This window comes from Cannabis sativa, chromosome 3, assembly GCF_029168945.1.
Source record: "Cannabis sativa cultivar Pink pepper isolate KNU-18-1 chromosome 3, ASM2916894v1, whole genome shotgun sequence".
Classification (NCBI taxonomy): Eukaryota; Viridiplantae; Streptophyta; class Magnoliopsida; order Rosales; family Cannabaceae; genus Cannabis; species Cannabis sativa.
The window spans coordinates 41,018,072-41,045,613 of NC_083603.1; the positions used below are offsets into that span (position 1 = coordinate 41,018,072).

The 27,542-nt window shown below is 30.6% G+C and overlaps 3 protein-coding genes and 2 long non-coding RNA genes across 5 annotated transcripts; 1 reads left to right on the plus strand and 4 right to left on the minus strand.

Moving 5' to 3' along the window:
- The first annotated feature begins 705 nt into the window (after positions 1-705).
- On the plus strand, positions 706-1,740 carry LOC133035338 (uncharacterized). Its single transcript, XR_009686603.1, has 2 exons — positions 706-1,147; positions 1,245-1,740. It is a non-coding gene; the product is annotated as an uncharacterized LOC133035338 (long non-coding RNA).
- Positions 1,741-2,451: 711 nt separating this feature from the next.
- LOC133036072 (uncharacterized) lies at positions 2,452-3,686 on the minus strand. Its single transcript, XM_061112539.1, has 5 exons — positions 3,639-3,686; positions 3,397-3,525; positions 3,134-3,265; positions 2,879-3,055; positions 2,452-2,724 (listed from the first exon to the last, which is right to left on the minus strand). Exons 1-5 carry the CDS (start codon positions 3,684-3,686, stop codon positions 2,452-2,454), a joined length of 759 nt encoding a protein of 252 aa, XP_060968522.1.
- Positions 3,687-3,712: 26 nt separating this feature from the next.
- On the minus strand, positions 3,713-5,025 carry LOC115723730 (uncharacterized). Its single transcript, XM_061111311.1, has 4 exons — positions 4,937-5,025; positions 4,687-4,824; positions 3,954-4,594; positions 3,713-3,867 (listed from the first exon to the last, which is right to left on the minus strand). The coding sequence occupies exons 1-4, from the start codon at positions 5,003-5,005 to the stop codon at positions 3,732-3,734; spliced, it is 984 nt and encodes a 327-aa protein (XP_060967294.1). The 5' UTR covers positions 5,006-5,025; the 3' UTR covers positions 3,713-3,731.
- An 853-nt stretch (positions 5,026-5,878) lies between these two features.
- LOC115696521 (uncharacterized) lies at positions 5,879-7,187 on the minus strand. Its single transcript, XR_009686666.1, has 3 exons — positions 7,135-7,187; positions 6,015-6,123; positions 5,879-5,920 (listed from the first exon to the last, which is right to left on the minus strand). It is a non-coding gene; the product is annotated as an uncharacterized LOC115696521 (long non-coding RNA).
- An 18,368-nt stretch (positions 7,188-25,555) lies between these two features.
- LOC115708788 (auxin-responsive protein SAUR71) lies at positions 25,556-26,465 on the minus strand. The gene has a single exon (XM_030636797.2). It carries the CDS (start codon positions 26,309-26,311, stop codon positions 25,868-25,870), a length of 444 nt encoding a protein of 147 aa, XP_030492657.1. The 5' UTR covers positions 26,312-26,465; the 3' UTR covers positions 25,556-25,867.
- Positions 26,466-27,542: the final 1,077 nt, after the last annotated feature.

Sequence of the window (27,542 nt, forward strand, 5' to 3'; positions counted from 1 at the left end):
CTGTGACTCGCATTAACCTGTGTGTCAGAGATACTGATAGTAACAGGATGTTCATTGTTACCATAACGAACCCCCCGTGAAGAATTGTAAATTTGTAAAAAATATTCCAACATGTAATTTTCGGCTTCATGACAGAGATACTGATAGTAACAGGATGTTCACTGTAGACAACATTATTTTTTTTTATATATAATATTAAAAAAAACTACATAATTATAAAGAAATATTAATCAAGACTTTTATAAATGTATTTGTTTGTATTTTTATATCATTAAGTGTGGTAATAATATATTCGGGTGTTTGCAGTGTCGGTAGTGTAGTTTTTGACCCTTTTTTTTTTAACCAATCCATACATGCGGTTTTTCCAATTTCTCAAACCGCAGTCGCACCGCGAAACTAAAAATCGCAGAACTCGCACTGCGGAAAATGGTGCGATGCGGTACTGTTTTTTCCATTTGGACTATTACCAATAATTAAACTATCACAAATACAACAAAACTTGAGTAACAATTGTGAAAAATTAAATTTCAATCAACGTAAATTAAAATATTTAATGTTTACTAATATTGGCATCCCTACTAATATTATTTAATGGATTTAACAAATATTTAGTAATGTAATATGGGACGTACACTGTTCAATTGATGGACCTTGTCAATTCACACAACACTAAAATATTATTTTAAAAGAAAGGAATAGGTTGAGACATGACATGATACGCTTCCCAACGAAACAATCAGCCATGCCCTATTATGTTGTACGAATTAGGTTTTGAAATTGGGGTTTATTTTGGCACCAAGATTGATAATGTTAGAAAACTTTTTAAAAAAATTCATTTTCCCACCACTAACTCATTTGGAACAGCCTATATATAAACAGGTGCCCCCTTTACTTGTGAGTGACACACATTATCTCCACCATAGTTAGAAAAAAAAAAAAAAATTTGTACACCTCACTCAGAAATTATAGTACATCGCACATGGTGGCTGGTGGTGGAGAAGACTCATGCGGGTTCGATGGGGGTGGTCCGCCTTGGAGAAATTCACTTCAGGGACACCCCCATTGCTACTGTGGTGATCTAGCTTATGTTTGGACTTCTAGTAGTAGAGCAAATCCTGGTCGTCGATTCTTCGGATGTCCACACTATGTAAGAGTTTTGTCTTTTTAGATTCAAAAGTACTTCTCATTTATGTTTTCTGTACTTAGGCAGCCATGATAAACTAATAGGGTTATTTTCAACTCAGGAGAACGATGAAAGTCGAGGATGTGATTACTTTTGTTGGATCGATAAATCACATGGTAAGAGAAGTACAGATGCTACACCTGGATTGCGAAACCAAATCAAGATTTTCGAAGAAGATAAGAAACGCAATGAGAATGTTATTAGAAAATTAATTTTTATCATTTTTATTTGCCTTCTCATCATTGTCCAACTTATATTGCGTTGAAGATATGGGTTGTCCCAAAATGCAAATGTTTTGTATGTCTTATGTTCTCAAAACTTGTTTAACTTAATTGTGTAGATCTTAATAGAACCGTGTGGATGATGACGAAAATTTCATTTGGTATGAAGTACCCACAACGTTCTCAAAATTTTATGTTTTCTACATTTCTAATTTCTGTAGCAAATTTCGTCAATGGGTTCAATGTGAAGTTGCAAAATTGTATATTATTCACATCTTCGTATTTGTTATGTGAAGTAGCGCAATGAGAATGTTCTATATTCCATATTTTTCCTCATTACTATGTTATGAAAAACCATATTTAAGGGGGCTATTGTTTATTTACATTTGGTTAGAGTAATGGTACATTTGGTTAGAGTAATGGGAGTTGATATGGTATGGTTTCAATCTTTTTTTTTTTAAATGTTCTCAAAACTCAGTTTAAAGTTGAATGACTACAAAGATTTGGTAACTAACATCAAACAATTAACAAGTGACCTTTGTCGTTATTTGTAATGTCATAGTACATGTGTTTTGAAAATACGGTTTAAGGAAAAATCGGTTTAAAGTTTAATGACTACAAAGATTTGGTAAGATTAGGCAAGTAACATGATTTCCTTCAAATAATTAAGAAGAAGTCACCTCTTCACCAAAAAAACAAATAAAGAAAATTAAGAAGTCACCTTTGTTTTCTGGTTAAATAATTTCTGTGAAGTACAGTCAACTACTTTCAAGTATGGGTACATTGTAAGAGTTGTTATGGTATGAGTACAAAGATTTGCTAAGTATGGTTTAATATATTGTCAAAACTAAAATAAACACAAGTCTGTCAACATAATAACCAGTTCCAAACGTGAACTAATAAAAACAGATGTCTAAATCCAAATGCTCCGAAATCCAAACTAAACAACACACAAATAACACAACCTATGCTCCCAAATCCAAACTACACAACACACTAATCACACGACCTATTAATAACACAACCTATTAATAACACAAGTGTTTTTCACACACTATTCACCATATGAAATCTTAGTCTTGGTAGACCGAAGCCTAGGGGAGGCTCTTGACGGGGAAACATGTTTGCATTGCGAGACTTCGCTGTACTGAACCGAGGATCGCGTGGAGACTTTGACGGACTACGCAAAGGGGCCGAGGACGATGCAAATGAGCTGCCTTGTGCAGCCCTACGATCTTCAACCACTTTGGTACGAATTTCATTTTGTTCATCAGTTATGATCCTCGCAGCGATTTCCAAACGTGCCTCAACCGGGTGAAACTGTGCCACAATACAGAAACAAAAACAAAAACTTAGAAAATGTAATTAACTCTAATCAACTTCACAGTAAAACACCGAATAAAATTTAAATTACACAACGTTAATCTCAATCAAACTTGCGTAGTACATTCGAAATATTTAAAAAGTGGTATACCTCATCAACTACTTCTTCCTCATTGGCCACAGCGTCCATGTACTTCATGACGTATACTCCGCAATCTCGGTCATTGTCTTGTTGAGGAAGCCCGCGATCTTTCCTGTCAATTCTGAAATCCACGAAAGTCACATTCTTCGACCTATTCTCCTCAAACAAAAGGTCCAACGTCGACAACTGCAAAGGTATACAATTAGTTAGAGTCAAGTACACAATGAGTTATTCACATCAAACAATGAAACTTTGCAAGTTGACCATTTCTTTCGTAGCCTCCACACGATACTTCTCATTCATTGCGGTGTGTAGGGAGTCCATAAATGAGACAACCTTCGACTTCATATTTACTTCGGCACCAAACCAATGTGGTGCACCTTCTAGAGTCAACACCTAAGACAAACATCTACAATTGAATAGAGGAACAATAAAGTCAAAAATAAATTGAAATTACAGACCATATAGATATTCGACACTACAATGACCAATATGCATCGCTAACATATCTCACTTTTCAAAATTACAATTAAGAACGACCATGTGTATATGATGAAGTACCTTGACGCATTTTTCGAAGTTGTCTTCGTAAAACGCTTTGACCACTCCCGGTCTTTCGCAATCCTCTTCACATTAAACGAACCGAGAGTTTTTTGCTGCAAAAGAATTGTTCATCTTCTCAAGTAACGAAATTACAACCAAACCGAATTACAAAATTTAAAATAAGCCGTACAAAGAAAGCAATTACGAGATGCGAGTGGGCATGTACCAAACACGAGGTTGGTCGTAATCGACTATCACGTTCGTACTTGTTCATTAGTATAGAAAAACAATAATGATCTGCAACAAAATGAAATATGATTTACACATGTACAATAAATGATACATATTTAGTTAATACTTTGACACTTACGGATCCCTCAACTTCTCGCAACGGTCGCAACGATGCCATGCACCTCCTATCCACTTCAAACTTTCGAAATTTCGCAAGCACATATCTGATTCAATTGTAATCAATGTAACTGTTATTAAAAATTTCTACAAGTATATCATAATGAGAAATACGAAAATAACATTTACTTACCCCGGATCTAACGTGTTGCTAAAAATAAACTTGTAAAACCCATATTGGTTACGGGGGATCGCTTCCTTCGTCTTGAATGGCCCGACAACAGTTCTGCCCGACTCAATGAATTGCTCGTACGCCTTATCGTTGAAGTCATCCTCAATTAAAGGCACATTCTCCGACTGTGACTTCTTTGATTTGACGGGGGCTTTGCCTTTATTCCAGAAAGATGCCACTTCGAGTATATCAAAGTCCTCATCGTCGAAGGTCTTATGTGCAGCACCTTCATCTTCAACAGATTTTGTAACAGATAGTGAAGGCGTACTTACAGAATCCACCACATTTTCGTCGGATAGACCAACAACATTAGTCTTCGAACGGACAGGGGACTTCAACGGGGACTCCTCCACGGCCTGGCTGCACTCCGCCTTCTTCCCCGTTTCCGCAGCAGCATCCTCCTCCAACTCTCGGTCAATACCACCTACACCTTCTCCTTTGTCCATAAATTTCAAAGAAAATGATCTCAACTGAGACTTTAACTCATTCGAGATGTACTCCTTCAACTCGTTGATAGAGCTGACAAAGTGGTCACTGCTCTTTCTTCCTTCCGAGTCCGAGTAGTAGTTGGGCAGTATTACGGGATTCGAAGTGAGCGTTATCTGTTAAACATAACAAATTTAATTTTTCAAACCCAAAATAATTAATATCAACTGAAATCACTTTACCACATTGTAACCAAAATTCGATGTACCTTGTCGCTGTTGGGACCCCCATTGTCTTTCACAAATTTGTAAGCGGACTTACATTGTTTACTACCCCAAAAATCAACGGGGAGCACTGTTCGGTCGACATATCCAAAGTTCCACTCCACGTGAGTCAAGTACACCAACTGTCACAAACAAACAATGTATTGGTAATACATTCGACTAATAAATGACAATATTATATTATAAACTGAATAAACACATTTACATAATTGAAAGATAACAAAATCAATGTACCTGGAGGAATAAGGTGCAGCCAGATACATTCTTCGTCGCCTTATTTCGGAATCTGAAAATTGAGTTCATCAGATACCTGAACCCCGCAGTCGCCCCGGTTCTTGTGGCGAATGTCCCCGGTAACCCTAAGGGAGTGCAAGTACCCCGAAGTGATATCGACCCCCGTTTTCTACGGCGCAAGGACTGTCCCTATGACCACCAAAGAAAATTTAATGAGAAATAGGCTGTCTGCCTCAACGCACTCCAACAAAGATTTCTCCAACATTGTCAAGGACACGGTGTACTCGACAACGTTCAATATCTCCTCCAGATATCGAGTGTCACTATCACCCTCGGTGACTACAGGATCCCCTCCGTCGTCCACCCCCATAACATCTCCGAACATCGCGGCAGATAAGTGAATTTTCCTCCCATACAAATCCAGTATGCTAGTGGTTGGGTCAACATGTTTGATTAACCAACTCACTAGTCGGGTGTCAACGTATGGTGCATCCTCTCTGATGAATGATCCAAATCCAGCATTTTGGATCACATCTTTCTCGCTCCGAGGTTCGGGTTCTTGCAAATCCTCATTAAACGGTTGAAGGAGCATCGGCCAGGTACACAGATGCTTCTTCACTATCAGGAGCACCCTCTTCCTCATCCACCTCCACTTTCTTCCCCTTGGCATCAGCTGCCTTTGGTTTCCTCCCCCTTGTTTGCACAGCCTTCTTAGCGGGATTAGGGTTAGGGTCATAGCTTCTCCACTCAGACTTCTCCTCGTCGGTGAAACCTTTATATTGCACTTTTAATTTGTCGGTAGCCTGTAATATGAGGCAAACTTACATCAACTACAGAGTACATGGAAAGAATCGTAAAGTACGTCAAACAACCCTACGTCAATTACAGACAATTGATATAAAAAAATTAAGTAACGATCGACATCAAACCTCTTTCTCGGTTAATCCCTTCTCAGCTGCTCGAAGGGCTTTGTAGTTCGCATTGCTACATATGGACATAATTTCAATCAAATATATAATAAAATAAATGTCAACCATCAATCACACGAGTAAACAACTATCCATCATTCAAAACTTACAAGAAATTTCTCCAACCAACCGCATTATCGTTCGGCTCGGGGGTGACATCCTTCTTTACGGGTTCATTTCCCCCTTTCCTTTTGCGTTTCCCAGCCATGTATGATGAACCTAACCAAATTAAAGATAAACAAATTTAAACAATAAGGACTACATATTTCAACAAATACACTATATAAAAAAAAAAATTGACCAAAACACAATGAAAATCGTGCATTGTAATCACCCAAAATCACAGCAAATCAACTTAACCATTCGGCATTGGAAAAATTCAGATTTCAAACACACATTTCATGCTTCTTGCATGTTACACATTAAAGTACATTAAAATGATGTGAAACTCTTTTCAACTAAATGATTTCCAATACTCAAAATTTATACGACAACACTTCCACAACCAAAACAATGAACAAAACAACACTTAACTACTAACTCTCATAACCAAAAAGTGGTACAAACGAGTTGGTACAATTCGTGAGAACCAACAACATAAAGCACACACATGAATAGACAAAATTCCCCCAAACTTAACCAATCTAGGTACCTTGTACCTCTTAATTCATGATGAACAGAGTACAAAGCCATTTGGAAAACATTTAATATCAGAATTAACAAAACAATGCTTCACTACTAACTGTCATAACCATTTCAATAACTTTTCCAATAATTGATATACACAAAAAAACAAAACTGCCATAGTTTTTATCAATAGTGTATCTCATTAACTCATGAATCTTCTGTCTAAACCATCCAATTTTTCAAAATAAATTCATAACAATAGGAAAATACAAACTACAACTTCTAATTAAAGTACAAAAATCACTCACTACCCAACACATGACAGCCATCACCATTTCATTGTTTTCCTTTCTTTCAATTTTTTTTTTTGGTCAATAAAATTGATTTCCGAAAACAATTATTTTTCAGCAACACTGTACATACCAATGTTTACATTGTTTTTCTTTCTTTCATTACATTCTTTCATTAAAATTGTTTCACTGCAAGGGTATAAATTAATCCAACACACTTTCACAATAAATCAACAAACAAAAAGGGTAAACACATGAATCGAATCAAAACTACTTCCTAGTACTGTGTAAAATTGGGGAACATAAAATGTACCTTCAATTTTCTGCAACCCGTGAATCAAAACTTCTTGAATAAGCAGATTTAAGGCCCGTAAAACGGATTAAAACTACTCGATAAACCAAAAATGGAACAGAAAAAATAAATACGCAATGCAAATACACGGATTGAACACCACATCACAATTTTGACAAATACTTTACTATCCAACTTAACCCAAACTGAGAAACAAATTAAGTTTTCTTTTTCCATGAATGACAAATGCATTACTATCCAACTTAACCCAAACTGAGAAACAAATTAAGTTTTCTTGTTCTATCTGCATAACTTTGAAATTTCCACTTTTTTGACTATATATTTTACAACAAAAATTCCATTTTAATAAAAAAAATAACAATAATATGTAAAATATAACGAAGGAGAACACATACAACGTTTTACTGTAACAACAACTTTTTTTTTTCTGAAAACAGATTAACACCAACAAATTTCTATATAATTTTTTAGTACTTTATTGATTGAAAAATAAAAAATCACGAGGAATGGCAGTCAGGACCTCCTTCCTAACTAGTATCTAACATTATCTAAAGTAAATATCAAACAATATGCAAAAGAATGAGAAAATTACTTGTACAAACCCACCTCGTTCGGAGAAGGAGCCAGAGACAAACAAAACCAAGTGCACCAACTCTGAAAGTACTACAGTTTCCTCTCCCAAAGAAAATGTGAAGAACAAAAAAAAAATGGGAAGAAGAAGAAGAAAATTCGAAGAACAAGAAGAAAATGAGAAGAAGAAGAAGAAAATTTGAAGAAGAAAAAGAAAATAACAACTGCCCTAAAATAAACCTAACTCTTTATACCCACGAAGAAGAAGAAGGAAAGACTAATGTATTTTCAAAAATTGGTAACTGTCACGTACATCAAACGTCAATCGGTGTCAGTTTTTTTAAAAATTAATTAATTTAAAATACAAAAAACCAACCGGTTACCATTTTTCCCCCTAACTACCCCTACTTTAACCCCAGCCCTTAGATCAACCCCCAATTCAATCCAACGGCTACAGTACAATCAGGGATTGTATTCCCTATTTTGGCATAACGGGACCAAATCATGTCCCTATATATATAATATATAATATTTCAAATAATAATAAGCTAGTGATCATATGTCTCATATAATCATATTAGTCATTTATATGTACTTATTATTGTAATTACGTATAGAGAATTCAATAAATTTTAATTTAACAACTTTGTAAAAAAAAATATATTGTTTGGGGAAAGGTTGATATTTTTTTAATTTATTACTATTTTAAAAAACATATATATCTTAAAAGATATAAATTTATATTTATTATAGAGTAAATAGCGGTATAAGTACCCAAAGTTTTGAGTTTGTAAGCGGCATAAATCCAATGATTTTTTTAGTGGCATAAGTACCTAATATTTATAAAACTATAATTTTTTTTTTTATTTTCGTCAGTACAGACTCCGTTTTAAATTTTTAAAAAAAGATTTGGAAGTAACTGATACTACATATTTTTCGTCCAGACTAAATAATCTAAAATTTGGGTTTTTTATGTGTCTTATTTAAGACAATAACAGATCTGTACTAATGAAACTGGAAGAAAATTACAGTTTTATAAACATTGGGTACTTATGCCACTAAAAAAATCATTAAGTTTATGCCGCTTACAAACCTAAAACTTTAAGTACTTATGCCACTATTTACTTATTATTATATAATGTTTGGTTTGTAGATTAGAAAGTGATGAGTAGAAGAAGTAAAAGTTCCAATATTGCATGTGCCTCTCGGCGCCAAGTAAGGCTATACATGCCAATTGCCATGCATGCATTGCATTTTAATTACTATATAGCACGCCTCACATAAATGTATAATAATTATTATTTTTACCCATACAATTTTTTTACACTATTTAGTTGTGTTTTTTATGGTATCCAATTTGTTAATATAATAACTCTCGAAATATAAATTTGACAGTAATATGCTTTTTTTATTATATTTTATTTTATCGTAAAATGAATGACACTATTCATAATAGTTGATAAATAAATTCAAATGAAATATCACTATAAAAAATCTTACTTTTAGTTACAATAAAATTTCTGACTAAAAATAAAAAAGTTACGACTAATTATAAATCATCATTTCTATATCGTAACTAAAAAGTCTGCGGCTAAATGTCAGGGCCGTCTTAAATTAACATTTTAGAAGTTCTGTTCTAATTTTAAAAATTAAACCGCTAACAAAAAAAAAATACAATTTTAATAGTTTTAAATATTATCATACCATTATATATATTTTACAAAATACCAAAACACTCGAATTATTTTATTAAAATTGTGATTGATTTCAATAAAACTTTTTTTAAAAAAAGAATATGAATGGTTTGAAAAAAATAATAAATAGCAGTAACGATTAATTCTTTTTTCTTTTTTTTTTTCTTAAAGAAAATGGGCTTTTAGAATTAAAAATAGACAATAAAGGACTTTGAGACAAGTTGTTAGTCTCTTGAAAAATAAGGTTTTAAAAAAAGAGGAAATTACACACTATACCTTTTTTATATTGTCATTTTTTAATTTTACCCTCTTTTTTAAGATTTATTATTTTTACCTATTTTTTTAAACATTGTACCAATTTTACCTCTGTCACTTCAAAATACTCTCCATGTGACTCTCTTATATCATGGTATTTTAGGTACAATACACATAAAAAAAAGGTATGTTTCAATTAAATATAAAATTAGAGGTAAATTTGATTAATTGATTAATAAAAGTGGTATTTTTTAACTTACCCCATAAAAAAAACCTAAAAGACATTAAAGAAAAAATATATTAGACTCTTTATTTTTTGAGAGCCCTGTGTAATATTCTAATTTAAATAGCTATATAGCCGGCCATGTTAAATGTATGTATATTAGACAAAAAATATAATTTGTTGTGACTAAAACTAAATCAGTCATGACAATTTGTATCTAAATGTTATATTTTAGTCATAAGTAATATTTTGTTGTGATTAAAAGTCACATTTAGTCAAAAAGAATAAAATTATACTGCGACTAAAAAATTATTACTAAATGTAGTAATTTTTGATAGTGTATATTGAAAAAATTATATTAACTATTTTTTTTATATGATGATATACCTTATAATTATAATAGATATATTGTTTGTTTTTGAAGAGTTTTTTTTTATTTTTACACTTCAAAGTAATTTTTTTTACATTTTTATGGAATTCTATATAAAAATTCTTATTGCAACTAGCAGAGCAACCTAAATTGCAACCTAAAATCGTATAGCAACTTACAAACCGTAAATTTGAAAAAAAAGTTAAAAAAAATAGTATATAAAATAATTTTCCGTTTTTAATTAATAAATTTTAAATAATTTACAGTGTATAATCCAAACATACACGCGTGTAAAAAAAATATTTTCAAATTTTATTTTTAAAACTATATAATATTCAAAAGTTTATCAAAAAACGGATGGTAACATCATATAAAGAAAAATATAATTTCGAAAGAGTAAAAATAATGTCCCACCTAATTAAGAAGCACTATATATATATTATTGTTTTATAAATTGTATTGCTAGGTGTCTTAAAATTCTATATTAAATTGCACTTTAATAATTCTGTTAAATATGATTTATTCCCTCTAACGATTCACTTGTTTTAATTAATTAGCTAACTTAATTAGGTTATATAACTTGTTATAATATATATCCATATATTCATTGCAAAAAATATATATACCCAATACCCATATATTAATTTCATATTATAAATTATTAATTAATTTTTCTAGCACGCGTTTAAGCCTGATACATATAATTATATCAATATATACTATATATACATATAATATATAATAAAAAAATGTAGATGTAGTTAACTCGAAGTCGAAGCTCTCTATGGGAAGATATACATATATATAAATATTAGTTAATTAATTATGGAGTTAGTGCTACGAGTATGATATATAGTAATAATCCAAATTTGGCCAATAATGAAATTCACGTTGTACCATAAATAATAGAAAATTTTACATATATTGATTGAAAATTTGAAAAAAAATTACAAAAAAATCCGTTAATACAGAAATTTTTTCATTTTTATTTTTAATTTTTTTTATTTATAAAAATATGTGTAGTAAAAGTAATAATTTTTTTTTTTTTTGTATCTTTTATAATTTATTTTTAGTTGTATTATATATAGTTATATGAAGTTGTTTTTATGGTTGTTTTAATTTTTTTGTTGTTTTATAATTTATTTATAGTTAATTTATAGTTGTTATTAATTTTAATATATTTTTATAATTTTAAAATTTTATAAAATATTTTTATAATTAAAAATTATAAATAAAATATAAAAGAATGATATTTTTAAAAAAATTCCACACATTAAGTATATTTATATTAACGTAGGTGGCTGGGATTTATATTGTTATATATACGTGTACTTTTATATAGTCTGGCAATTTGTATTTGAAAAAGCTGTACACAGCTTATAAATATTCTCCTCTAGTGCTAATATATATAAATTATTAAAACTTCCTAATTATTTTTAAAACAATATATAAGACTTAATTTGGCCAATTTTTTTTCCTTTTCGCATAACTTTATTTCACTTTAAATAATTAACATTATTTGTAACATGCATTTAATTATTATTTTTTTGCTTAATAACTACATACATTTATTAATTAATTGATAATTGATTATCACTATACATATATGTACCTATAAATAAAATCAAGTCACGCGCACATTAGTAATTAATTTAGTATATTTAAAAAATTAAAAAAGAATAATGATGTTAATATTTAACATATAATTAGTCCTAATTTATATTGATATATAAATATGTATATTTCAATATATTAAAACCGTATATTATCTGTGTGTGAACTAAAGAAATTTAAGACACTATCACATCCTAAAAAATTGATATATATATATATAAAAATTTATATATTAAGTCTTGGAACCTTCCAATAATATATTGGGGTATGATCTAGAGGGACTTGTTATAATTCAAGAACAGATCACAATATAGATATTATTATTATTATTATATTATTATTATTATTATTATTATTATTATTATTATTATGGCATTGGATACTGAATTAATTTTTGTGCATCTATAAACTAACAAATTATTCCACGACCGATCTCCATTTCAAGTAATCATTTTTCTCACTCTTATTTTAATTCTGTCAGTTTTTATATATTTTTCTAACCTCTAGAAGATCAACAATATTATATAAATAATAATAATAAAAAAAAAAAAAAAGAGAACAGTGAGTCATCAAATTAATATTCGAAGGACTTATATATATCATCAAGTCAATCGGGTACTACCACTTTTATTTACATCATAGACTATATCTTTTATATATTAAAAGTGTCTAAATATACTTAAAAATAAAAGAATATTCTGTTAAATTTAACGATTAGTTTGATCTCCCGTTAACAAATAAACCCAATAATTAAACCCAAAAATTAAACAATCTTTTAAATATTAATAATCTCTTTTTAAATTAAAAAAAATCATCTTAGCCACATATCTCTCTAACAAACCTATCTTGGGAGAATATTAATAATTTTAAAATTTTATTTTTTTTTAAAAAAAATCTTTATATATTAAAGTTAACCTCACTCTGGATAAGAATAGGAAGCAAAAATACCACTTCTATCTTTGTGTGATTGCATATATACCACTTTTGTCATTGACCCACTTTTTAGCTTTATAAATGGAGATGTTCATATAATATTAACACTTTACAGAATATTTATAGATATAAACTTACATTACAATGCTATGTTAAAAAAAAAACTAAATAGAATAATCTACTACTCCAATAATAAATTTATTTACAATTTTATAATTACACTAATATTATTTTTAATACATTATTAAATAATATTTCAAATATAAATATTTAATTTTTTCAAACAAAAAATTTGTAATCTTTAAAAATAAAATACATTCAAAATCTTAAAAAGACCAAAATCTTAAATGAAACTAGCAGTACGTGGCTCAGCACGTACATTCACCTAGTATATATATATATATATCAATATATAAAAATATATGATCACTACTACATCAGTGACTTGGTCATATATTTCGGCATAAATTTTCAAAATATTAGAATATTGTTGTTGTTTATGTATATATCATAATTATCTGATCATAAAAGGAAAAAGAAAAAAAAAAGCATTATTCATCACTGCCAACCCAAATCTGAACTGGGCAAAAAGCCAAATTAACCATAATGAAAAAGTATGAATCAAATCATGAAAAGTTGATAATGTTTTTCTCTTTCTCTTCCACGTTTGTATACTATTTTAAAGTTAAAATAAATTACGTACGTGCTTCTGAGTTGTGACACATTTCATATAGCACTATATTTTTACCTACTATTATACAAATGCTATACATTGTCATCATCATATATCTATTTTTATGATCTTTATCTTCACTTATATATAATAAATTATTACTATCTTTTTTTTTTCTCTCTTGTGCTAGCTACTTATGTTAGTTATATAATATTGTATTATATTATATTGTGTTGTGTTAAACTAAATTGTATTGTACAAATATTATTTAATACATTTGTATTGTACTATAATAGGTTACATAAAATTATAATTTTTTTACAATAAACTCAACCCTAATCCCGACCACGACCTGGAATCAAACTCAGCCCCAGACAGTAGACCCAAAACATGCCCAGACCCAGACCCGGCCCTGGCCCCTGTTTGGATTCGTGGTTTGGGTCCGTGATATATGAATCATGGGTTCAGGGTCTAGGTCCTGGTTTGGATTCGAGTCCGGGTCTGGGTCTAGGTTCGGGATTCAAGATTCGAGATTCGAGATTTGGGGTCCGAATCTAGGTCCAAGTTCAAGGTTCGAGATTTGGGGTTTCATGAGTCTAGGTCCAGGTTTCGATTCGGGGTCCGGTCCAGTTTCGGGTACTGATCCATGATTTGAGGTCTAACCTAGGGTCCAGGGTTAGGATTCGGGTTTGGGTCGAGGTCCGATTACGGGTCAAGGGTCATGGTTGGGGTTTAGGTGGGGATCCGAGTCTGGGTCCAGGTTTGGGGTTTAAGATTCGAGATTTGGGGTCTGGGTCCAAGTTCAGGTTCGGGGTCCGGTCCGATTCCAGGTATTGATCCATGATTTGGGGCCAATTCTAGGGTCCAAGGTCCGGGTCAGGGTTAGGATTCAGGTTTGTGTGTTGAGGTCTTATTCAGGGTCCAGGGTCATGGTTGGGGTCCGGGTCTGATCTGGGGTTCAGTTCTGGGATTTGGGTCCAGGTGCGGGTTTAGAGTTCGAGTTCAGGTTCGGGTTTAGGTATGGGTCCAGATTCGGGTTCAAGTCTAGAGTCTAGATCTGGGTTTGGGTTCGGTACGGTGTCTAGGTTCGGGGTTTGAGTCTAGGGTCTTAGTCCGGGTTCGAGTCTGAATTTGGCTCCGCGTTTGGGTTCGGGTTCGGGTTTGAAGTCCAAGTCTAAGGTTTGGGGCTGGGGTTGACCCTTAAACCCTTTGCAAATATTATAATACAAGTTAATGCAAGTCATTTGTTATGCAAGTTAATACCATTAACAATTTATTTTATTTTCTCTCTCACACTAATTTTTTTTCAATGAATTTATTTTCATGGTCTCCCAGTCGCGCCTCCTCTCTCCTTAAGGCTAAAGAGTCGTTGTCATCGGTTGGTCGTGCATCTGGCATCCATGGCCATCGTCAGAGTTTGGCTGTGCATTTATAGTCTCGTCGAAATGTGCAAGTCGTAGATGATCTCTCTCAAACGGTCTTTGTGTTTGGGGTTGTGGAGATCTCAGATCTGAGATCTTTATCGTCTATCGAAGACACTGTGGTGGTTGCTAGTGTGTGTCTGATCCACGAAGGGAAGTATTTGTACTCGACGGAGTGGGTCGAATTATAGAGAATCTCCGGTTGGTGGGCTTTGAGCACAGCTCGCGGTGGGTGACCTTGCTCGTCGGTTCCAACTCCTATCTCGTTGTTTTGATATAAACATGGTGGTGCATGAGAAATTCAAATCTAGAAAGGAAAGCTCAAATTTGTGGATGTTGATGCTTGTGTTTTAGATTTGTGATATTTGGGTTTGATCTTTTGTGAAAATTTTAGATTTTGTTTTTTTTTTTTTTTGTGCTTCTAATTCAAATTATGATATATATTGATTATATTCTCATGTGTTTGGTTTTTCGTTATTTAGAGAATTTTTAATACATCATTTCATTAAATTAGTGGAAAATTAGTAGTGGAGTTATTAATTACAGTAAAAGTAATAAATTGTAATTAAATTGGTGAAAAATGTACATCAAACTAGTGCAACCATTACCAATGAAATAATTAATCTTAAGTGATGAGAAGGTAGCTAGTTAATTATTCAAATTCAGCCAAACCTAGCTATAATGTGGGGTATGCCCTAATAATTAACCAACATAATATATATAAAACCAAAGAGAAAAAGACGATTCCCCCACTAATTCTTGTCAATGATATATATATGATTTTATACGATTATATATAATTATATTCATACTTTTACGACAACATAGGCGAGTTAAGCTTGTGTTTAGATCCACTTAATTTAAAGGTTAAAAAAAAAAATTCTTTTTAAAATTATACATTTTTTTATTAATTTTAACGAATATTATTTTTTTCTCTAAATATGTATTTTTTTTCCTATAACCCACTAAATTTTAAAACCTCCTTCTTTAACCATATCCATTAAACAAAACAGAAATTATAATATGAATTGATTTTAAAAAATATAAATGTATATATTTTTTTAATTAACCTATATCATTTTTCTTCCTAAGTACATTTAAGACAATTATTGAGACTGAATAACTTTTTGGAAAATTAAAGAAAGAAAAAAATGTCTGCATGCATGATCATCGATTATATATTATAATATAAAAATTGTATATATATTAATTAATCATAATTATCACCTATAATTAATTTGTCACTTACCATATAATATATTCATATAAAAATATTTAAGTATATATGTAGTCTTTAAAATTGGATTACTACAAAATCGATTATTCTTACAAAAAAAATGAAGAAGTTATCAATTTAACAAAAATTTCTTAGCTACGAAAGTGACTACAAATTTAAACTTCAATCACTAACTAGAATCGGCCTTGTCAATACCGAAAATTTTCCATAGAATCAGATTCTATGGAAGATCAACGGCAAAGCCAATTCTAGTGATCGAGGTTTGAGTTGGAATTGTTTTTTGTTGTAAATTTTTTTTTTTAACTACTAGTCATATTATTCATATATATTGCCTTCAAAAGTTATAAATATGGTTTTGGACTTCAAATTAATTAATTAGCATTTGCTTTTGTGTACAAGAAGTTCATTTTCTTGTCTATTCATTAAATATATTTTGTACATATATAAAAATAAAAATAATATTAAAAATGCATGCAGATCGACATACTAATTTTAAAGGGTTGAAATTTCCAATTGAAGATGGTTATAAATTATAATTAATATAATTAAGTACTTAATAAAATAACACAAATATGACTAATTAATAATACAGTATAGACTAGTCAATAACAAGCTTATAATTAATTAATTTGAAATTTTGAATGGTTCCATTCACATGGCCAATAGCAGCTGTCTAATTACCTTAACTTGACAAGTTTAAGCAACATACATAATATTCACTAAGTAACATATATATATATAAACAATAATTAACATTGATTCGATTATTTGTTATCTAGTCAACCAAGAAATGTAGAAAGTATTATTCAATTAAGCCTAAACAATTAACACTACAAGAAATGTCACTTTTACCAGTACAGTTCGCTACTGCGTTGGTAAAAGTAACTTTTACCAACGCATTTCACAAACTGTGCTGACAAAGAGGTCAAAGTTTTACCAGCGTACATTTGCAGTGGCTAAAATCTAACTTTTACCAGCGCTTTTTATTTTATGCTGGCAAAAGTTCTAATACCAACATTGATTTGCCAACCCTCTTTTGCCAACACATCATAAGTAAATTCTTTTTTACCAGTGCGCAATAATAACTTTCGCCAGCACAAAAATGTACTGGCAAAAGTAATATTTCTTGTAGTTATATATATATAAGAAAAATATCATGATAAGAAAAATGAACCTATAAATTAAGACAATGATACTCACGATTAATGGTGCTTAGAGTAATAATGATTGAGACATACATAAATTACAAACACTTCTTACATAAGTAATGTATGATTAATCTTATTCATATAATTGAAAATGATGTTTATACTATAGGTCATCACATTAATGTCCTTAAAGCGTATTTTTGTAAAAAGACTACTAAATATTTCAATAAAAAATTATTATTCACTCTTAATTGTATTTAATACGAAATCCCTCAAAACCCTCTCGAACCCTAAACATTTTTTCACCTTAACAGAGCTTCGAGTTTCTTCTAAAGAAACTTGAAATCTACAATAACCCTAAATCAAACCTTCACTCCCTTCCCAATAAGACCAAAATAACTAAATCCACACACACACACATGCATAGCAATAAAATAAAAAGAAAAACAAGAGAAAGATAACAACATATTTATAAAGGTTCCCTAAAATTATTACTGGATACTTCCACTTTTGAGCTCGCCTCAAAAATGGCTCGCTTGCTCTATTGGATCTTCAAGATCAGCAAGTTACAAGCTTCGCTTCCAAATCACAGGTAAACGATTGGTAATCCTCTTTATTTTACAAGTGTTTATCTCTCTCTCTCTCTCTCTCTCTCTCTCTCTCTCTCTCTCTCTCTCTCTCTCTCTCTCTCTCTGTGTGTGTGTGTGTGTGTGTGTGTGTGTGTTTGACTCTTTTTCTTTCTTTGTGTATAATATTTCCCTGGAATGGACTCCAAGCCCTAACCTTGGGGTTCAAAAACTTATTTAGGGAAACCACTTTAGTTCCCACGTTTACAAGATTTACTTTTGTAGGCACCTTGTCCCTGATGAAATGATATTTAATTTTTATCCCATATTTGAGGTTCCAAATCTAAAAGTGGGATAGAAAGTCTCAATATATTTTTTATCCCATTTTTTATTTTTGTTAACTAAAAAAGTGGGATAAAAGGTCCCCTTTCTTGTAGTGCATGTTTACAAGATTTACTTTTGTATGCGACCTTGTCCCTGATGAAATGATATTTAATTTTTATGTGTTTTGTTTGATCATGGAACACAGGGTTATTGCATAGATAAATGCTACTCTGGCTGTCTAATTAGTAGATAATAGAGATCTTCTTAACTAGGTCTAGCTCTTCCATAAGTCCTTTTAACCACAGTGCTTCCTTGATTGCCTCATTAGTGGAGTATATTCAGATTCAGTAGTAGATAAAGCCTGTATTCCCCATTTATTTGTGCTCCATAGGCAAGATTGGCTTGCATCTTATTTGTAACGTTCTCGCTTCAAGCCTCCATTGGGTCCTTACACCCACGGAATGAATGGCTCTTATACACGACTACGTCACTCTGGCTGCTTCATGGACTGACGACTGGCCCTACAGACCAACACGAGTGTTTCCAGCATGCTTTGTCCTCACTCACACGCTTCTTGAAAAAACTTCCCAGGAGGTCACTCATCCTTAAATTACCCTAGGTCAAGCACGCTTAATTGTCGAGTTCTTTCGTGATGGGCTACCCAAAAAAAAGATGCACTTTGTTGATATAGGTAGTACCAATTAATCCATTTAAGTCCTCTTCAACTGTGTAGTCCCATACCTACACAATCTCAGGATTATCCCACTTGACCTTCCTCAATGATGTGAGATAGCACAACTTACCCGGTATTCCCCTTACGGATCACAGGACTACTGTCTGTCACAATAGTGAGATCAACAAGAGCATTGTATTGTTCGATATAACTCTCATGGACCATGAGGAGAGCTTAAACTTCTTCAAGAGTCAAGACATCACTTCGAGAGGTTATGCTAGAGAAAACAGAGTCATATTCAGGACCCAAGTCGTTTAACAATTGAAGAATTACATCTTGGCCACCCGTCGTAGAACCTGCAATCACAATTGAATCGAAGAGAGAATGGACTTTTTCCACGTGGTCAGAAATGGATAAGGCACCCATACGAACCTGAGAGCTTTGACCGTGAAGCTGATGGAAATATTTGATCGCATTTCTTCCATTGGAGATACAAAAGATTTGGATCATCATTAATGAGGGTGCAAGGAGGTGGCACACCAGTATAAAGAATCTCATCAAGATCATGGCCTATAACTATTGGGAAAACCTGAGAGGGGGAGTAGCAATAGTTATGGCAGGTGAAGGATCGATTTGAGCAGCAGAGGAAGATGTGTTGTCGTGGGAAGCCATCAGAGACAGAAGTCAATAGCAATTGATACCATGTAAAGCTTCACAATGGCAATAGAGACTGGTACAAAAGAGAGAGAGACAATATGAGAAGAAAGAGAGAAAAGAATTGCCGAAGAAGCTTAACCAATCAGTTAGCTTAGTACCTTCTTATTTATATTGAAAAATAGAGTTGAATAAAAGTTGTTTGAAATAGAAAAATAACACACGATAGTAATGCACCTAACTACTAACTACGATTAACTAACTAATTAGTTAAGTGGTTTATACACATGAACAATTTAATATAGCAATCAACAGTCAAAAATAGATGCAATAACCTGCTAATAGAACACGGGTTTTGAATATTTTTGCTGTCAAAATTTAAATTTTAAATGTTAATTGCTAGCTAAGTAAAAGTATTGCCAATTTCAACACAATTTACTTTTACAAATAATAGTAATACTCTTATTCTCACCAAAAAGATGTCGATTTGAATGACGTCCCTGCGCTAATATTAAAAAATAATTTTGTATTATTATTATTTAACTTTTTCTTATCATAAGAGTGCCTACCGTTATTAAGAACAAGAGTAAATGGTGGTATAAATACTTAATATTTTAGATTTTATACACTTAAATACTTTATTTTTATTTTTAGAGGCAAAAATATCTAATGTTACAATTCTCTTACACATGTTACTACCACTTCCGTTAACTCATAAATATAGACATGTGGAGGGTCCAGACTACAAAAATTGCATAAACCGCACCGCACCGCACTATTTTTTGCGGTTTTTTAATTTCGCGGTGCGGGTGCGGTTTGAGAAATTGAAAAAACCACATGTGCGAGTTGGTTTGAAAAAATAGTTAAAAACTGCAACACCCGCACCGCGAATACACCTACTGCATTGGTTCACTCATTTATGATAATTTAATTTTACATCTCTCTTATTTTTTTTTAAACAAGTAGCATTTAGTTTTTGAAAACGAATTAGCCTAAATATTAAAATAAAAAAAAAATAAATGTAATGCATCTGGATCCTCCACGTGTCCATATTTATGAGTTAACGAAAATAGTAGTAACAGATGTAAGAGAATTGTAATATTAAATATTTTTGCCTCCAAAAATAAAAATAAGATATTTAAGTGTATAAAATCTGAAACATTAGGCATTTATGCCGTAATTTACCATTAAGAACAATAATAAAATAATTGCATGTCTATAAAATTATAATTTTAAAAAAAAGAGTATTTACGGTTAAACCGCCTCAACTATTATTTCACTTGTACTTAACCCTCTAAGTTTAAATTTGGGTGGTAAAATCCTCAAACTAATTTAAGGTATTGTTTATTTTTCATAATTAACTACTAACATGAACTTTTTATGTGTATCCTCTTATACACGTAGCATATTTATATTAGTACACATAATATTATTATTTAAAAATTATAATTTTATTTAGTTTTAAAATAAATTTTGAAATAATAATATTAGTGTACCAATAATATAAACATACAACGTGTACAAGAGTATGCACATAAGTAGACCATGGTAGTAGTTAATCGAACAACACTTTAAATTTACTAACTGTTCAGTAATTTAAAAAATTTTACCACTAAAATTTGAATTTGAAAGATTAAATACAAATAAAATAATAATTGAGAGTTTTTAGCTGCCAAAAACTCTTAAAAGAATTATAATAAGCACAAATATTATTATGTTTGACAATATAAATTACTAAACCAAGATTTTAAGATTTAATTTTTAACAAAAAAAATTAATTATTTTTATAGACATATTAATAGTTTCAAATTTAAATAATATATAAAAATACTAAGTCATAACATAAATAAATACGCAATTTCTTTAGGAGTACCTTTGGTCGAGAAATAAAAATGGAATAGAGTTTAATATGCATAAAAGTAAATTGATAATTTTTTTATTATTTTGCATTATGATGAATTTTTTTTTATCTATCTTTTACGATCCAATTTCTTAAAAGATGAGTGCTAGTATTAATCTTCTATTATAATCTCTTAATTAATTTTCGAGCTCAAACATATATATGGGAATATTTTTTTCATAGTAGTGCTAGTTATATTCATAATATGTAAATTTTTAAAATTTTTTGAATAATTTACGTGTGGTAATTAAGCTAAAATATCATGAACTTTATTTCCCGTACTGTAAATAACTATTCGGATTTTTCAAAAATTTATATGAATGATATTATAACTATAGCGAATACCGTTATGAAAAAATATTCCGACATACAATTTCAAGTATGGAAGTTGACTAAGAGATTGTAATTAGCACCCCTCTACATAAAAATGCAACAAAACAAAACAATATAATAACAAATTTTTTTCTCATTTCATTATTCGCAATAGGGCCGACTCTGAGTAATAATAGGCCGAAGATTTTTTTTTTTTTTTTGTGTTATCTAAAATAAAGTGTGATATTAGGTTTATTTTCACAAAATTTTACCAAAATACCATTTTTTAAAATACTATACACAAATTTTGGACCCTACGTTTGAGTGGCCCTAAGTTTGAGTGGCCATAAGCGCAGACCTAACGAGAAAATTAGACTCTATACTCTTTTTATATTGTCCTCTTTTATTTTTACCTTTTTTTTAAAATCTATTATTTTTACCTCTTTTTTTAAAACATTATATCAATTTTGTCCCTATCACTTTAAAATATTTTTCATGTGACTCCCTTATGTCAGGATATTTTAGGTACAATACATATAAAAAGAGGTATTTTTCAAATAAATAAAAATTAAATGTAAATTTAGTTACTTGATTAATAAAAGAGATATTTTTCAACTTAACCCTAGACCTAACCCGTCTTAGTCTAGGACCGGGCCTCCTCCCAACTAACTACAAACTAATTAAGTTTGGCTTCACAAAACCATTATACTCAAGATCTAAGCCTCCCAACAAATTATATATAAGATATATTGATTAATTGAAAGTAAAAGAGCTAGTAGTACTAACAATTTGATAAAATGTTGATTAATATATGAAAATTATGTTGGACCCAAACAATAGCCGTATCATCAAGGATTGAAAATTTTTGTGTAGATTGGAGCAAAAGTAAAGGAGATTGGAATCTATTCGAGTACGAGCTCGCGTTTGATTAGCTAGTTAGTGAGACAATAAGACGATGATTTGTAGCTGGTCCGAAAAATCAAGGGATTAGAATTTGGAGTGAAGTATGGAGTGGGTGCCAACATGGTAGGTTGAAAAAATTGGAAGAATTTGGGTGATAGTTTTAGAAACATTTCAAATGGAAAAGAATATTGTTTCTGTTGTTATATGAATAGTTGTACTAAATGAATGTGCATAGCGTAGAATATAATCACTTTGAATGTATAGACAAGTCTCTAGAAGACAAATGTATGAGTAATTTTACTTTAAAAAAGAAAAAGAAAATGAAATATTTAAGTAATTCAAACATACTTTTTTATTTTGCATGTTAAATTTAATGTCAGATGCTATTGATATCTAATAACAATATTTTTTATTTATGTTGTGGCGTTGATAAAGAGATAGATAACATTACAAAAAATGATCTAATTAGGGGTGTTTTTGTTTATTGATTGATTTGATCCCAATTTGTAATTTTTTTTAATCCAAATGATTAAATTAAACCAAACCAATTAATAGTTTGGTTCAAAACCATAATTTATATTTCATAGTTATTCTATTTTTTAAAAAAAGAGTAATTGTTCTTTTTTTTTTGGTAAATATTTTTAATTTTAATAAGTATATAATACATAAAGGGGTTTTTTCATTTTTATACATCAAAACAGCTTTTTTTTTTTTTTTTTTTGCATTTTTACGAAATTCTACATAGAAACTCATATTGCAACTAGCGCTGCAACTTAAATTGCAACAAAAAATCTATTAAAAATCCCTATTGCAACTAGCGTTGCAACCACTTTAGAAACCCAAACCGTAAATTTAAAAAAAAAAAAGTTAAAAAAATAGTATATGGAATAATTCTCCATACATAAATAATAATAGCAAAATATTCTCAAAAACAATGCTAAATTAATCAATATTCTACCTAAAATTATCTTAAATATCAACATTCCCTTTAAAAAATTATATATATTAAGTATAAATAAAAGAATTATATGAATTTGGCTTAATTTGAACCGCTAAAAATTTTAAAACCGTGATCGAACTAGAGAATTGTAAACGGTTTAAATTGACCAAACTATTCACTCCAAATTAATTTAGTGAAATCTTAAATAATTTAGTTCAAATTCATTCGGGTTTAAAACTACAAATTACAAATTATATAAAGCCCAAACTCTTTATTGTTTTTCATTTTTTTTTTAAAAAGAACACCATATAGAAGATTGTTGTAATATATATTTGTAATTGATGAATTAAGAGTGAGAATAAATCCAATTTGTAGGTGGGAGATGTTTAAGCCATTAATCATGTTATAATTGACGTTTGCTTTAGGTGGGGTTATTAGATCTTCAAAAGAAGATTAGTATATATAATTAGTGTACTCCTTGATTTATGCAAGTTTGTTTGCCTCTTTTCCTTTTAATTAATCCATATTTATCTCAAAACTTATATCTATAAATAAATCAAAGCAATAAATTATGTTTTATTTGTTGGTGTATGTGTACGGCTCTTTCTTTTTTACTACTTTCTTGAAAATCAATGATGTTGCCTCATTAACTGCCACATTATCTGACTTGTGTTTCACCCAAACTTTTTTTCTTTTTTCAATTTATTTTTTTTATTTAATTAATTAATAATAGTCACACTGCATTGTACCAATGTACGGAATCAGAATTCATTAATTTATTATTAATAATAAAAAAATTACCCAGAGAAAAATAAAACAACCCACATTTGGCTAAATCATGACTTATTTATCATTACCATTATTAATTTGACTAATTATAATTTTTTTCCCCAAATTTATCATGTATCAAATTATAGTAGTGTTCGCGGTGCGAGTGTACAATTTTTAATCATTTTTTAAAATCAACTTACACATGCAGTTGCACTGCAAAACTAAAAAACTGCAAAAATTGCATCGCAAAAAATAGTATTGTGCAATTTTTACAATTTTTGCGGTTTTGACTATAATCAAATAATTAAACTAATCACAAATATAACAAATTTGAGCTAAGACTTATCAAAAATACCATAAAGATTTAAAAATAAATATAAAAAAAATTAAATTTTAACAATAGAATAACTATTGAGTTTTGAATTGAACAGTCACATATTGGGCGTAAGAGACCGTACCGCAAAAATTTTTAAACCGTATTTTTTTTTACAATGCAAACAATTTGATAAACACTCCTACCAAATCATAAGCTAAAAACTTCTGAAACTATTAAAATTAAAAATCATCTCTTCAAATTTTAATATGTTGTTTCATGTAAATAGTTCAAAAAATATTATTTTGATACATGTAAAAATTGAAAAAAAAAAATAATTAGCTTATTTATTTTTATATAATTAATAATGAAATTAAAATATTAGAACTTTGGAGTTTTCAGCTACCACCGTCACAATAGGCATATTCCTATCATTATCCCACGCAGTCCGTACAAGCCACCAAAATTTTTTTTTTAAAAAAACCTCCTAATTTTGCGAATTTACTAAATTACCCTTGTCTCAGATCCATATTCACTTATTTGAAGAACCACCGCAAATCACGGAAATTACTATTCTGACCTGTCTAAAAGCCTTCTTTCCCGACTCAGATCCGTTACGAACGTTACAACTAAGCCCAAACCCAGACCCATTTTGGTAATTTCACCACATTCGAGATCGGCCGTAGCCGTAGCCCAGAAACGGAAGGAAAATTTTGCTACTGTTGTTTGGTTGTCGAGAAAATTACCAAAGAAAAAAACACAAAACTGCTTCGCTACCCCACCCCCGAAAATTTTGGATGTAAGAACTCCGACAAGAGAAAAACCAAACTCATTTTCTTGCATTTTAATCTGACCAAAGAAAATAAAAATTAAATTCTCAATTGCCTCGAATCAAAAATTAATATTCTGAATTTCAATACAGAAAAAAAAAATGAACTACGGCTATATTTATATATATATTCGTTTGTAGTAACAGAGAACACTAATAGAAACAGAGAGTAGAATCTATCTCTTTACACTGAACAAAAAAAAAAAGAGAGAGAAAAAAGAAGACCTAAAATTCTGTGTTCGTTATGAAACTGCGTCGTTTTGAAGGAGAAGAAGTATATTTACAGCAAATCCAAAATCATTTCTCCTAATTTACGAAATCTACTAAGATCTCACTCTTCTTCGTCTCTTAAAAAAAAAGATGAAGAAGGAAAAAAAAAGTTAAAAAGAGAGAGAGGAAGAAAATTCTGATCAGGCACAGATGAAATCATCGGAGGAATATTGAGAACCGAGAAGATCACGTAAGTCACGTGACTGAACATGACCTAATCGGAGAGCTTCAAGGACTCGTTCAAAGACAAGAACATGACAAGGGATCCGAAGAACACCTTTCTGTTCGTAACCGTATTCCTGAGCCGATTTATCGAGAAGTTCAACAAAAACAGGATGATTCAAGAGTTCAGCGTTAACAACAAACCTCTCCATCTCATCACCGACGTAAACCGGAATATGACCTTCAGGAACGACGGTCGTCGGCGCCGGAGTAGAAGAAGAACGACGACGGAGCTTAACTCTGAATGAGTCTGTTCTGAGATGACGACGAGTGAGGGAAGAGGCGGTTGAAGCATCGGAACGGAGTAGACAGTATTGTGATGAGTCGGCGACTCGCGAGAGGCGTCTGATCAAGTGCTTCATGGAGTGTTTGATGAGATGAGATTAGATCGGACGGTTGAGGTTGAATTGAGATGGAGAAAGGAGAGAGAGAGAAGTAGAGGAATGAAATGGGTTTGGGTTTGGGAAAGAGAGAAAGGGAGAGAGAGGTATTTAAAGGGGTAAGAAAGGGAATGTGTGAGTGTGTAATTTGTATTGTAAAAAAGACATGGAAAGGTGATGATGAGAGAAAGGTTGGGAGGTACAGGTAGGCGTACTTGGCAGGTACAATTACTCACTTTTTATTTTTTAATTAATTTTTTATATTTCTTAATTATTTTATTATTTTCAGTCATTTTTTTTAATTATTTTTGGCATTTATTGCGTCTAAAACTTAGGACTCTATCACGGGCAGGTAAAACAGGATGTTTGGCATTCTTTTTGTTTTTTTAATTATTTTTAGAGGATTGTTATAACATTATATTTTTTTTTTTAAAGAGTAATTTATGATATAAATATTTAAATTTAATTTCTAGTTGTAAATAAATATTAAGCTGTTATCTACGTGTTATTTTTTTTATTGAAATATTTAAGCTATTTTTTAAAAAAAATAAAAATTTAATGAATTGGCCAATCGTGGCAATTTACTTAACAGTAATGTACTTAAGTATTTATGCCGCAAATTATTCTTTCGAGCATAATTGGAGCAAAAATAATAAATATGGCTCTCTACTTTAACTTTTTAGCTACTTTACCTAAAATTAGGGTAAAAAAAAAGAACACCATTAGAGATGCTCTAACACTTAGAGTCTTTCAATTGATTTTTATTTTTATGATCATGTATGTTATAATTGTTTAATACTAGCTGTAAATTTTTTATTTTTTTTGAATAGTTTGCAATACCGAAAATAAAATTTACATATTTTGTTACAGAAACGACTGTTTTTTCTTATACGTGTGATAAGCAACTCTTTAAATCTTATTTTTGACTTTGTAAACTATTTAGAATTTTTTAAAATATTTTAAGTGATCATAAATAATTATAACGTACGCAATTATGACAAAAAAATTGACTAAATTTTTTTCGGTGCCGAAACACATTAGGGGTCTGTTGAAAATTATGAGATTCCATCTCAAAACCAATTAGTAATGAGTGGAGTAACGCATGTTTTTATATATGGCTCAGTATTTTACCATTTATTCCATGTGAGACAATTTCTACAATAGGGTCTATCAGAACGACCCTTTAAAGGGGTCTACTATCGAAATTTCCAAA

Bases quoted from the DNA above. Each gene is read 5' to 3' on its own strand.
- LOC133036072 (XM_061112539.1), bottom strand. From the start codon at position 3,686: ATGAACAAGTACGAACGTGATAGTCGATTACGACCAACCTCGTGTTTG. The intron at 3,266-3,396 runs GTAATTTTGAAA...TGTTTGTCTTAG, and splicing joins ACACATGGTCGTTCTTAATT to GTGTTGACTCTAGAAGGTGC. The intron at 2,725-2,878 runs GTATACCACTTT...ATTGTGGCACAG, and splicing joins AGGAAGAAGTAGTTGATGAG to TTTCACCCGGTTGAGGCACG.
- LOC115723730 (XM_061111311.1), bottom strand. From the start codon at position 5,005: ATGAACTCAATTTTCAGATTCCGAAATAAGGCGACGAAGAATGTATCT. The intron at 4,595-4,686 runs GTACATCGAATT...TATGTTTAACAG, and splicing joins GGGGTCCCAACAGCGACAAG to ATAACGCTCACTTCGAATCC. The intron at 3,868-3,953 runs GTAAGTAAATGT...CAATTGAATCAG, and splicing joins AGCAACACGTTAGATCCGGG to ATATGTGCTTGCGAAATTTC.
- LOC115708788 (XM_030636797.2), bottom strand. From the start codon at position 26,311: ATGAAGCACTTGATCAGACGCCTCTCGCGAGTCGCCGACTCATCACAA.